Consider the following 14161-nt stretch of genomic DNA (forward strand, 5'->3'; position numbering starts at 1 on the left):
ATGACTGGATTGTCACAGCTGTTTACCTAAATAACACAATCGATGACTTTTATGGGGACGTTTGTTTCATGAAGCGTCTGTAGGACAATGCAGAACCACAAACAGCAGACACCTCTGTGACGGTGCCTCGCAGGAACCACCAAGCGCCCGCTCTGCACATCAGAGTGGCAGCCGGCTGAGGCTCCAGCAGGAGAGTGCGTCATCATTACTGGAGGCATGGAGTGGTGGAAGAAACAGGAAGCAGAATAATTAGAAGACAGAATAAAGTGGACGTCATACAGGTTTGAAATAATCTGGGTTTCTAACACGTTTCTGTGGAGACCTCGCATTTCGGGTTCACTCTTTCACTTCCTGTCTGAACCGTCATGCTGCGATAAAGACACAGATGAAGGACGGCAGCCGATGATGCATTGGTTTCATCACTGTAGGTGGAAATACAGGCCCGCTTCAGGGCCGCGGGCCGTAGATTTCCCAGCACAGGGACCAACGAGCTTCAGCGCACGCTCTGCCCCACGCCTCCACAGTTTGAACCTTCATCACGATTACTGTGAAATTCTAGCTTCATACATCAAATACGTCACAAACACCTGCTGCAAGTGAGGGTCACTGAGACTGTTACCATGGTTACTGACACAGGTTTACCTGCTTTTTGGTCACACCTAGAAAAAGGCCTATTACAAGGCAAAAGTAAAAAAAAAAAAGGCACGTAATCATCAGTAAGAAACTGGTCACGTGGTCCCTGCAAACGGGACGCGAAGTTTTAGTGTTTTGGTTCAAAGGCGATCCGTACACGGGTCCTGACAAGCCACGCCCACCGCACGTTTCTGTCTCGCGTACATTTATCAGGTGAAAGCGAGTCACAGACAGCCGACCGTTTGTTAGCAGCTAACAGCTAACGGAGCAGATGGAGGAGTTTCTGACGAGCTGCCAGCGGGCCGTGAAGGTAACACACACACACACACACACACACACACACACACACACACACGCGGGTTAGCCTGTTAGCTCGCGCTGCTGCAGAATGACTGGCACTGTTTACATCATGTGACAAGGTCCGAGCACTACGATAGTTTGCACGAGTCTGTGGAGCTGCACACGTCAACGACCGGAAACGCAGCTGTGGGTGTGAGTGAGACAGTCAGCCGTGAGGTCAGGTGAGACACACCTGTCAGGATCACCACTGCTGCAGTTCTTCTGGTGTCCAGCAGAGGCAGCAGTAAGGAGGGGCATGTTTCTATAACTCGCCTGTTCTGTCCAAATTGAATGCAGTTTTATTAATTCACTGGACAATCCTCCAGTGAAGATAAATGTTTCACCGATGGTCATTTGACTGTCTTTCAGTATGATTCTGCTAAAACTCACAGGCTGAATTGAGTTTTTCTGAGGGTTGCAGCACTTGAACTTGGACAGCACTACATTTCTGCCACTGGGCCCAGGATCCTCCAGCAGCCACCAGGCCCAGGCTCTTCCAGCAGCCACCAGGCCCAGGCTCTTCCAGCAGCCACCAGGCCCAGGATCCTCCAGCAGCCACCAGGCCCAGGATCCTCCAGCAGCCACCAGGCCCAGGATCCTCCAGCAGCCACCAGGCCCAGGATCCTCCAGCAGCCACCAGGCCCAGGATCCTACTGCTCCACCAGGCCCAGGATCCTCCAGCAGCCACCGGGCCCAGGCTCTTCCAGCAGCCACCAGGCCCAGGCTCTTCCAGCAGCCACCAGGCCCAGGCTCTTCCAGCAGCCACCAGGCCCAGGCTCTTCCAGCAGCCACTAGGCCCAGGATCCTACTGCTCCACCAGGCCCAGGCTCTTCCAGCAGCCACCAGGCCCAGGATCCTCCTGCTCCACCAGGCCCAGGCTCTTCCAGCAGCCACCAGGCCCAGGATCCTCCAGCAGCCACCAGGCCCAGGCTCTTCCAGCAGCCACTAGGCCCAGGATCCTACTGCTCCACCAGGCCCAGGATCCTCCAGCAGCCACTGGGCCCAGGATCCTCTAGCAAGGCACCACCAAGTAAATCAACAGTGACAAGACGGTGAACGGAGCGAGCAAGACAACAAGCAATGGGGCCTAAGAGAACACCGAACGCCGATGAAATTGAGGACATCAAAAAGTCATTGGACTTTCTAACCGAGGAAACATCGGCCATCAAGCTACAACAGAAATATATCCTAGACTTAGTCGAGGAAATAAGGTCGCTACGTAACCAGAATGCAGAGAAGGAGAAACGGATCGTCTATCTGGAGAGCAGGGTCGCGGACCTGGAGCAATATACCAGAATGAACGACGTGATCATCACAGGGCTGTACATAAAACCCCGGTCATATGCTCGGGCTGTGACTGCTGGCAGTAAAGAGGAGCAAGGAGATCTGGATGGGAGCTCTGCGGAGCAACAAGTAGCTGGTTTCTTGCAGTCGAAAGGGATCGACCTGGACTGTAATAACATCGAGGCATGCCACCCCTTGCCCAGGAGAAATGCTAGTGATAAACCAGCTATCATCATAAGATTTGTAAACAGGAAACACAAGAATGCACTGCTGAAGCAGGGGAGGAAACTAAAAGGATCGAACGTCTACATGAATGACCATCTAACCAAATCCAATGCTGACATAGCGAAGAAAGCACGATACCTAAAGAAACTGGGTAAAATTCAGAACACCTGGACTGCAAACTGTAAAATATTTATAAAGCTCAACGGTACACCGGAGGAAGCCAAGGTGCTGGTCATCAAATGCATCCAGGATCTGGAAAAATATTAACAGGTCACTTGACTACAAAGGCAAGGAGCGGGACAAACAATCTACAGTCATCAAAGCAGGTAATAGAAGACAACAACGGAAGCTAAAGCGTAACGTATTCAAGGATGAAACAATCAATTAATTCATTATCTGGGAATTATACATTGCTACCACAAAGGATTGCTAATCAGGAGATAAATTCACCAGTAAACACGGAATACAAAACACACTTCACAGAGCAGGACATTGATCCAGAACTGAACTTTTTTAACATCAAAAATACCTGCTACTATCATACTGAAGAACAATTCAACAAAACTGTCAAGGTCGACGGCAAAATATCTATAATCCACTTTAATAGTAGAAGTTTATATGCAAATTTTCACAAAATAAGGGAATATTTAAGCAAATTTACACATCCATTCAGTGTGATTGCAGTATCTGAAACATGGATTAATAAACAGAAAGGAGAGGACTTTGTAATAGATGGATATGAATTAAATCTTACAAATAGAAAGAATAAGAATGGCGGTGGTGTGGCCTTGTTTGTGGATAAAAATTTAAAATACAAGATGGTAGAAAAAATGACGATGGCGGTAGATAATATATTAGAGTGTGTAACAATAGAAATTAGTATGGGAAAAGAGAAAAATGTCATTGTAAGCTGTATATATAGAACACCAGGTTCTAATATTGAAATTTTTACGGAGTGGGTAGATAAAACATTCATTAGGACAAATCAAAAAGTCATGTTCATTTGTGGGGATTTTAACATAGATCTACTAAATCCAAACAAGCAGAGAGCGACAGAGGAATTTATTAATACAATGTATAGCTTGGGACTTTTTCCAGTGATCACTAAGCCCAGCAGGATTACAGCACAGTCGGCAACCCTAATAGACAATATATTTACTAATGAAATAGAAAATAGAACCATAAGTGGTCTCCTAATTAATGACATCAGTGATCATCTACCTGTTTTTATAGTGTATAACAGCAATTACAGGAAGGTTAAACAGCAAAACACAATAAAATACAAACGAGTGAGAACAGAAGAGTCAATAAACGCATTCAAAAGTGATTTACTCAAGCAAGAATGGGAGATGCTGTATAAGGAAAAAAATATTGATAAAGCTTATGAGATTTTTTTAGGAAAATTTAAACTGTTATATAATAGTCATTGCCCAGTAAAGAAATATAGTAAAAAACAAAAATATGCAGAGTGCCCATGGATTACAAAAGGATTGCAAAATGCATGTAAGAAGAAAAATACCTTATACAGAGAATTTATAATGAACAGAAGCACAGAAGCTGAAAATAAATACAAGAAATATAAAAATAAATTAACGAGTATTTTAAGGTCATGTAAAAAGGAATACTATGAGAAATTATTGATTATGAATAAAAATAATATTAAAGGGATCTGGAAAACATTAAATACCATCATCAAAAAGGGCTCGGGGCAGGCAGACTATCCTTCGTATTTCGCAAATAATGATAGAAATATTACTAATATGAGCGATGTGGTAAATGAGTTCAATAAATTCTTTGTAAGTGTTGGGCCAGACTTGGCTGAAACAATTCCTGATATAACAGATTCGGTAGAGAAAGAAACCAGACTCATTGACCGCAATCCTCATTCAATGTTCTTAACGGTGGTGGAAGAAATGGAAATCATTGATATTGTTGGGAAATCACAAACAAAAAACTCTACAGACTCTGACGACATTGATATGGAAATCGTTAAGAGAGTGATAGAGGGCATTTCCAAACCCTTAACACACATTTGCAATTTGTCCTTACAAACTGGTGCATTCCCAAAACAAATGAAAACAGCTAAAGTAACACCACTGTTTAAAAATGGTGACAGACACCAATTCACAAATTATAGGCCTGTCTCTCTACTTTCTCAATTTTCAAAAATACTGGAAAAAGTCTTTAGTAATAGACTTGACAAATTTATAGATAAACACAAAATAATAACGGATAGTCAGTATGGTTTCAGATCAAATAGATCAACATCATTGGCATTAATGGAACTGATCGAAAATATCACCAACAATATAGATAAAAGACAATGTATAGTTAGTGTATTCATTGACCTAAAAAAAGCTTTTGACACAATTAATCATGACATATTACTTGATAAACTGGAGTACTACGGCATTAGAGGAGTGGTGTTAGAATGGGTAAAGAGTTATTTGAGAGACAGGCAGCAATTTGTGAAAATTGGGGAATATCAATCAGAGTGTATGGACATTGTTTGTGGAGTTCCGCAGGGGTCAGTATTGGGACCAAAGCTGTTTATCCTCTATATCAATGATATATGCAGAACATCAGATATACTACAGTTTATTCTATTTGCAGATGATACAAATATTTTTTGTGCTGGAGAGAACTTACAGCAGCTTTTGGAAATTGTCACACAAGAAATGATTAAACTGAAAACATGGTTTGATAGAAATAAGCTATCATTAAATTTGGAAAAAACTACATTTATGTTATTCGGAAATTGTAAAAAAGATGCAGGAGCAAAATTATTAGTAAACAATGTTGAAATAGAGCAAGTTTCGGATACAAAATTTCTGGGTGTGATAATAGATAACAAAATCTGCTGGAAACCTCACATAAAGCATATACAAGCCAAACTGTCAAGAAGCATCTCCGTACTAAGTAAAGTTAAATATTTTTTGCCTTCCAAATCACTCCGGGTACTTTATTGTTCACTTATATTGCCATATTTGGAATACTGTGTGGAAATTTGGGGAAACACATATAAAACTGCACTTCAACCAATATGTAAAATTCAAAAAAAAAGCAATCAGGATGATTAATAAAGCAGGATTTAGAGACCATACTAACATCATGTTTTTGAAATTAAAAATACTGAAGTTTATGGATCTTATAAAATATAAAACTGCAAAAATTATGTACAAGGCCAGATACAATATGTTACCAGGAAATATACAGAGGATGTTCTATGACAGAGAAGGAGACTATGAATTGAGGGGGAAATTGAATCTAAGGATTCTTAAAGCACGGTCAAAGGTTAAAACCTTTTGTGTCACTATTTATGGGGTAAAACTGTGGAATAGTTTTACTATAGATCTACAGCAATGCTCAGGAATTAGTAAGTTCATGAAAATACTTCGAAAACTGATTTTGGAAGAATATGATACCGATAAAGATGATCACCCATTGTATGTATAAAAATATCAAATTATATCCAAATTATATCAGTCACGGTAGCCAAGTTTATATAGGTTCTCCTCGTGTATCGTGTGAAGTATGTGATGATGGGAATTAGGTGAATTATGTGGGATCAATAAGATGTTGAGCAGGGGTAGGAATTAATAAGTATGTTCATACTTCTTCCTACTCCTTTTCAGACCAAACATTGTTACATTATGTCAGACGATTTTGTTTTATTTCATTATATATTTTTTGTTTATCTGAACACATACGTGTGTGTGTGTGTATATCTATATATATATTCGTATCTGTAAATGAAAATATATGTAGTGTGTGTATATATTGTTTTTTGTTTTATATGTCTGAAACAAATAAAGATACAATACACTGATGTACTGTAAGCTAGACGCTACAATAATACAAAGAAAATGGAGAAAACCCCAACAATCATGTGACCCTCTGAGCAAGCGCTTTGGCGACAGTGGAGAGGAAAAACGCCCCTTTAACAGGAAGAAACCTACAGCAGACCCAGGCACGGGGAGGGGCGGGGCATTTCAACACATTACTGCAGTTTAACAGTAAATGTTTTTACTACAGCAGAAACAAGAAGCCTCTCCATGTTAAATCCAGCATTAACCCAAGCACAGATGACCTGCAGTCTCAGAGCAGACGTTACGAGACTGTGGACGTTAAATATGTCTGCATTTAGGGATAGTAGTCCCAGGTGGTTTCAAATGATTTTTGGTGGTTTCAGGTTATACCAGATGCTTCCAGGGGATTCTGGTGGTGCCGGGTTTTATCAGGTGGTGCCAGGTGGTGCCAGGTGGTGCCGGGTTGTATCAGTATGTTAGGAGCTCTGTTCTTTGTTCCCCAGTTGAGCTCGGACCAGGTCGGCCCTGGGTTCCATGTTGTCCTGGGAAATGAAGCTTGCGACATTGACTCCATGGTATCTGCCCTGGCCTATGCCTACTTCCTGTCTAAGGTAAGCCACAGTCCAATCAGCTGCCAGTACAGGTAATGAACTGGTTACACAAATCTCCAAAAGTTGATTCTGTTCATCTGGACGTAGCTTTTTGTGGGAGAAACGTTTCGTCACCCATCCAGGTGATGTCTTCAGTCTCAGCTGACTGCAGGTTTCAATCTTATAAACAGGACATTTACATAATGACTGAAACAGCCCACTGAGGGAACAATGGACTGGGAGGTCAGTTCCTTAATCTTAATTATGCAAATTCTCATGACCATTGGCCATTCTCAAAGACCATCTCTGAATGGAGGAGGGGCCTAAGGGTACATCTTTTGCCATCTTACAATGCTGTGATTGCAGCCATTCCCCAACTCTATGTGAATGGTACTCATGGTCTTTGATCAATGGTCATGAGAATTTGCATAATTAAGATTAAGGAACTGACCTCCCAGCCCATTGTTCCTTCAGTGGGCTGTTTCAGTCATTATGTAAATGTCCTGTTTATAAGATTGAAACCTGCAGTCAGCTGAGACTGAAGACGTCACCTGGATGGGTGACGAAACGTTTCTCCCACAAAACGCTACGTCCAGATGAACAGAATCAACTTTTGGAGATTTACTTACCTGAATGATTGAGATGCATCAAGACGTTTTAACCCACTTTGGTTACCTGAAGTCTCTCTCTCCCTGTCAGACTGCACCCGGCGAGATGCTCGTTCTGCCGCTGCTGAACATCCGTCAATCGGAGCTGCGGCTGCGCTCGGACAGCGTCTTCCTGCTGCGCCAAGCCGCTCTGTCTCTGGACCTCCTCGTCTTCAGGGACCAGCTGGACCTGCGAGCACTGCAGCGGGCCGGCCGCCTGCGGCTCACGTTGGTCGACCACAACGTGCTGCCCAGGTAACACCTCACAGATGACCTTGCACACCTGAGTGGTGATCACACCTGTCTTAACATCCTGTCTCTGCTGCAGTTCAGACAGCGACCTAGAGGAGGCGGTTGCAGAGGTGATCGACCACCACCATCTAGAGAGGGAACCCTCCCCCACCTGTCCTGTTACTGCGGAAACAGTGGGATCCTGCGCTACCTTGGTGACAGAGCGCATCATTCAAAGAGCTCCAGAGATCCTGGACCTGCAGCTTGCTCACCTGCTTTACGGTACACACCTGGTGTTACTGAGCGTTCGAAGGTTATCGAATACATGAATGGTTTATTTGAAGAGTTTCAGTCAGGTTTCAGAGCTCATCACAGCACAGAAACAGCTTTAGTGAAGGTTACAAATGATCTTCTTATGGCCTCTGACAGTGGACTCATCTCTGTGCTTGTCCTGCTAGACCTCAGTGCAGCGTTCGATACTGTCGACCATAATATCCTATTAGAGCGATTAGAACATGCTGTAGGTTAGGGCTGCCACGATTAGTCGACTAGTCACGATTACGTCGACTATCAAAATCGTCGACGACTGATTTATTAGTCGAGGCGTCGTTTGAAGCTTTGTAAGATCCCCAAAGACGCAGGAATAAGTAGCAGGATTTAAGAGTGTAATAACGGACTGAAACAGAAGATGGCAGCACTGCATGTACAAGGATGCCAGCTGCCGTTAAACCCCGAAGAAGAAGAAGCTGTGTCCCAGAATTCATAGCGCGGCCCAGCTCAGTTGTCAACAATGGCGGCAGCTAGTTAGTTTTAATGTTACTCTTATTATTCTTTCTGGGTCACAAAATAAACGTTTAACATATTTTCAGGTGAGAATGTAGCTGTGTAAACCTCAAATATCTGCTCAGTTTATCAGGACACCACATATTTTCAAAAGCGCTCCGACGTTTTCTGAGACGTCTGTTACCCACTAGCTCGATAGCTAGCCGGGGGCTAGGCTAACTAGCGCCGTGAGAACACCGGACTCCCGGCTAATCGTTTTCAAACCCACCGCCGTCTTTCGCTACTCAGGTTAAATATATATAAGTCACTTAGATAACTTAAAAATGTTATTGTTTGGCTTTTTTAGTATTTTATTTATTAGTATTAGTATTTTTATTTAGATAGCAAGGAGTTTATTAAACTTCACTGAAACAATCTGCAAATTTCATTAAAATTTAATAAACTATCATCTTGTCTTTATTTTTAGTTAGCACATACCTGAAACACTTAAAGCTGTAAGCTAATGATAGTTATAAAAGAGCAGATGCTCCTGGTGCAATAAGCTGTAGTTTTACGGCCAATGGATGATGATCTGATTAGTCGACTAATCGCAAAAATAATCGGTGACTAGTCGACTATCAAAATAATCGTTTGTGGCAGCCCTACTGTAGGTATTACAGGTACTGCACTGCAGTGGTTTGTATCATATCTATCTAATAGACTCCAGTTTGTGCATGTAAATGGAGAGTCCTCTTCACACACTGAGGTTAATTATGAAGTTCCACAGGGTTCAGTGCTAGGACCAATTCTGTTTACATTATACATGCTTCCCTTAGGCAGCATCATTAGAAGACATAGCATACATTTACACTGCTATGCAGATGACACCCAGCTCTATCTGTCCATGAAGCCAGATAACACACACCAATTAGTTAAACTGCAGGAATGTCTTAAAGACATAAAGACCTGGATGGCCGCTAACTTTCTGCTTCTTAATTCAGATCAAACTGAGGTTATTGTACTCGGCCCTGAAAATCTTAGAAATATGGTATCTAACCAGATTCTTCCTCTGGATGGCATTACCTTGGCCTCCAGTAACACTGTGAGGAACCTTGGAGTCATTTTTGACCAGGACATGTCCTTCAACGCACATATTAAACAAATATGTAAGACTGCTTTCTTCCATTTGCGCAACATCTCTAAAGTTAGAAATATCCTGTCTCAGAGTGACGCTGAAAAACTAGTTCATGCATTTATTACTTCCAGGCTGGACTACTGTAATTCATTATTATCAGGAAGTCCTAAAAACTCCCTGAAAAGCCTTCAGCTGATCCAAAATGCTGCAGCAAGAGTCCTGACAGAGACTAGAAAGAGAGAGCAGATTTCTCCTGTTTTGGCTTCCTGTTAAGTCCAGAATTCAAAATCCTGCTGCTCACATACAATAGGGATGGGTACCGGTGTCCGGTGCCATCATTTCTGACATAAACGGTAGTAACCAGACCGAAAAGCAGCGCACATTTCGGTGCTTTATTTCGGTGCTTTTTTTTCCTGAGCTGTGATACACTTCTAGCCAATCATTTTACGTTTCCCAGGATAGTAGGCGGGGCCAGGTACGTACGTTCAGTTAGAGCAGAGCTACAGATTAAAAATGTCCAAGGCGAAGCGGTCAAAAGTCTGGCTGTACTTCACAGCAAAATATGCAAACTCAGCAGCAACAAGTGCTTTAAGCTGATACTGTGATACTGTCAAAGGAGGTCACACCTCAAATCTGATGAAACACCTGGCGACGCATAGCGTTTTTTTTAAAAGCCGAGAAATGCGCCGTATTTGATAGCTTGCTGCGAGAACTCACACCGTGCATGTCGGGTGGGTTGCCAGTTATCGGACCCAGAGCAACATCCCCCAAAAACCCGAAGAATAGAGTCCTGGCCCCTAGCCCTGCCAGTGTAGCAGAAATGATGAGGATGATGATGCAGCAGCAGCCGTTCTTCTCTGCGTGAGTAGCTTAATGTTGTTCGTGTGTAATTTACGTTGAGTAGGCTAACCACGTTATTACATTAATGCATGTAAGGTGAACTAGCAAACATCATCATAGCTACATGCGGCTGTCTTCTTGTTTGATGGCAGATGCTCCCTTCACCCTGGACAAAAAGGCTAAAATGACCAAAGAAAAAGTGGGAAACAGCCGAACAAGAGAGGTTTTTGGACAAAGTTTGTGTTCTCCATTCTTTAAGCACCGGTTCGAGCACCGTTTAAGCACCGGCACCGTTTCAAAAGTACCGATTTGGCACCGGTATCGGATAAAACCTAAACGATACCCATCCCTAGTCTTAAATAATCAGGCCCCATCTGATCTTAATGACCTTGTAGTACCATATCACCCTATTAGAGCACTTCGCTCTCGCTCTGCCGGCCTACTTGTTGTTCCTAGAGTATTTAAAAGTAGAATGGGAGGCAGAGCTTCCTTCTGCTGGAGGTTTCTTCCTGTTAAAAGGGAGTTTTTCCTTCCAACTGTCGCCAAAGTGCTTGCCTGTTGAGTTTTCTCTTTATGTATTATTGTCGGGTCTACCTGTATAAATAAACCTGAATTGAGTAAATCTTGTGTGTCTGAAGTGTGCCGTTGACTGATTGGTGGGTTGTCTGTGTTGGTCTGCAGCTGCCATCGTGGTGGACTGCGTGGACATGTCACCTGCTGCAGGTAAAGTCACTCCCAAAGACAGTCAGTATGCTGCAGCGCTGGAGAACCTATTCCCTGCTCTGCCACCGAGGGGCGCTCTCTTCCAGGAGTTGCACAGAGCCAAGTTGGATGTCTCAGGTCAGTTTCTGAGAAGTCAGTCATAACTGAGAACACAGGTGGAACAAAGTCTGGACTCACCTGTGTTTGTTACTCTTCAGGTGTGGATACACTGCAGATTTGTACTTTTTCCTTTATAGTTTTTATTAAAGAATTCAATGGAGCATTGTTTTAGTATTGCAGTTTTACTGTACTTGGTGTAATATTTTTTTTATTGGAGTATTTGACGCAGTACTTTGTTTGCAGGTCTGAACACAGAGGAGATGTTGTTGAAGGACATGAAAGCTGTTTCAGGAAGTTTGAATCTCTCCGTTTCTGTTCTCTACATCTCACTGCAGGTCAGTACTGCACACTGTACTACAGTCATACTAATAAGCTGCAGTGACACCAGTCTGCCACCAGGTGGCATCAGAGCTGCAGAACACCTGACGAGACATGCTGCTGAGTATGGGTGTGTGTGTATGTGTCAGGAGTTCCTGCAGAGGGAGGACTTGGAGGCGGAGCTTTCAGGTTTCTGTCAGAAGTACGGATATGATTTGCTGCTGCTGATGACAATCTTCTTCACTGAGAGCAAAGAGCCAATCAGAGAACTTGCTGTGTTCAGCCACAGCACCACCTGCAGGGAACAGGTACACTCTCCTCCCCCTTCTTTAGTCTGCTGTTCCTTCTGCGTGACGGCTCAGGTGTCCTCCCTCCTCAGGTGAGCCAGTACCTGGAACAAGCCCAAAGCCCCGCCCTCAACCTGAGTCCACTCAGCAGCCCCCACTCTCACATCTCAGCCTATCATCAAGGTAACACTCCTGTAATCAGACACATCTTGCAGGTGTGCACAGGTGATGCTTGATGTTCTGCTGCCTCGTTAGCTATGCTCTGTAGGGTGTGTCTCTGGGGGGGGGTGGCCTCAGGACTGATGGTGACTTCATCACCCTATGTCTCCAGGAAACTCACTGGCGTCTCGGAAGAAGCTCCTCCCCATCATGAAAGACTTCCTGACGACGTGGGATGGGTATGGTTTCCCGGGAGACAGGAAGGACGAGCTGTCTCAGGTCCCGCCCACACCGATGAACAGCCTGGTGGAGGGCTCCCCTCTGGACAACGGTCTGCCTCGCATCACCTCCCAAGCCCTGGAGGAGAAGTTCAGCCAGATGGTCAACAGGACTGACCTCTGACCTGTCAGAGGAAGACAGCGATGAAGCACCAACGTTTTATGGGTTGTTTTTTTTTTTGTTGTTGTTGTTTTTAGTTTTTTTTAGCAGGTGTTGTTGAACACGAGCATGAATCCGTGTTCCTGCTTCTCTAATAAAATCCAAAATGATCAAAAGAATCCGAGTCTGGAAACCCGCCGACAGCAGGCATGAAGGTCCGCCCCCGCTGCACGCCTCGTGCTCAGAAAAAACTGCAGGGGCGCAGCTGTGACTGAGGCCTCCAGCCAGCAGGTGGTGCTGTTGGATCGGTCTGACACAATAAAGTTCTCTGCAGTCCTGCGTGGATGAAAGCACACTGTGCAAAAGTCATGAGCCACCCTCATTTCTTTATATTCTCTATGAGTATGTTTATTAAAACATACAAAACACATGTGATGGTTCAGAATTCAAACGTTTATCAAAGATCTGTAACATCATAGACTGAGCTGCAGCCGTGACGGAGCCTCCGTCTCACAGGGGGCTGCTGAAGCTGTGTTGGAGCTCCTCGCACACGCTGACCATGATGTGGCTCCATCGCTCTATCAGTCCCGTTCCTCTGACCTTCATCAGCGTTTCCTCCTGTGAGGCTGAGCAGCAGACGATCGGCTGATTGTCTCTCTGGTCTGCTGCAGAGTTTTCAGGCCTCACACTTGTGCCGTTTCAGCTCTTTGGGAATCGCCTCTTTGGTGCAAACTTAAAGTTTTATGTCAGACTGTTATCTGTGCCATTTCTCACAGACTCAAATCAAATCACTTTTATTGTCACATCACATGTGCAGGTACACTGGTACAGCACATGTGAGTGAAATTCTTGCGTGCGAGCTTCACAAGCAACAGAGATGTGCAAAAATACAATAACGTACAACAAGCAAAATATAAGAATGGCTAAATCTGAGACTAATAAATATATGTACAATATATAATAGTATATGCATTACTGGATGTGTATACTAAATATGTTTTTCTACGTGTGTGTGTGCGCATATTTTACAAATTAAATGGAGTAAACAATAAAATAAAATATATAAAAAAATATACAGACTTTGCTGCTAACAGCGTGTGCAGACACAACACTGGCTCGTACCTGAGCTTGTGATCACATGTTGCATCCAGCTGAGGTGTGCCGTCATAGCGGACCTTCATGCTTGTTTGAATCTGTTTGTTTTTTTGGGGGTTTTCTGAAGATGTGAATTTCTGACAGATTTGGCACTGTTGGGCCTCCGTAGGCTGTTGGTTTTGGGTGTTTTATTAAAGAGAAAAAGAACTGCAGCCAACTGTCAGGAAACCAGCTGTGAATAAATCATGTTTCACAATAATTGCACTGAGAAGGGAAAGACTTTTATTGTGAAACAGAGGGAAGAAGCTTGCAGCAACAGGAAGTTTGCAGAAGAAAGGGTTTTGGTTTTTTTATTTACAATGTTTCATCATGAGTCATCAGGATAAAGTTTGGGGTACAACTCTGTAAACATCTGGAACATCTGCTCAGACTTGTGGTTTCCCCTCTGAAACACTCGCCTTCCTTCTGACCTTCCCCCGTTGGACTCGATGTATTTATTGTAGTGAGTAGGGATGGGTATCGTTTAGGTTTTATCCGATACCGGTGCCAAATCGGTACTTTTGAAACGGTGCCGGTGCTTAAACGGTGCTCGAACCGGTGCTTAAAG

General features: G+C 43.6%; 2 protein-coding genes across 2 annotated transcripts; both read left to right on the forward strand.

Annotated features, from left to right (window-relative positions):
- Nucleotides 1-799: 799 nt before the first annotated feature.
- On the forward strand, nucleotides 800-12672 carry prune1 (prune exopolyphosphatase 1). The gene is made up of 9 exons (XM_085366048.1): nucleotides 800-943; nucleotides 6794-6901; nucleotides 7580-7782; nucleotides 7856-8040; nucleotides 11177-11335; nucleotides 11561-11652; nucleotides 11785-11943; nucleotides 12015-12105; nucleotides 12254-12672. Exons 1-9 carry the CDS (start codon nucleotides 905-907, stop codon nucleotides 12481-12483), a joined length of 1266 nt encoding a protein of 421 aa, XP_085222174.1. The 5' UTR covers nucleotides 800-904; the 3' UTR covers nucleotides 12484-12672.
- Nucleotides 2053-2964, forward strand: LOC146623637 (uncharacterized). The gene has a single exon (XM_085366778.1). It carries the CDS (start codon nucleotides 2053-2055, stop codon nucleotides 2746-2748), a length of 696 nt encoding a protein of 231 aa, XP_085222904.1. The 3' UTR covers nucleotides 2749-2964.
- Nucleotides 12673-14161: the final 1489 nt, after the last annotated feature.

Source organism: Diplotaxodon limnothrissa, linkage group LG11, assembly GCF_057381915.1.
Source record: "Diplotaxodon limnothrissa isolate DT_005_m linkage group LG11, D_limnothrissa_male_GT1.1, whole genome shotgun sequence".
NCBI classification, from domain to species: Eukaryota; Metazoa; Chordata; class Actinopteri; order Cichliformes; family Cichlidae; genus Diplotaxodon; species Diplotaxodon limnothrissa.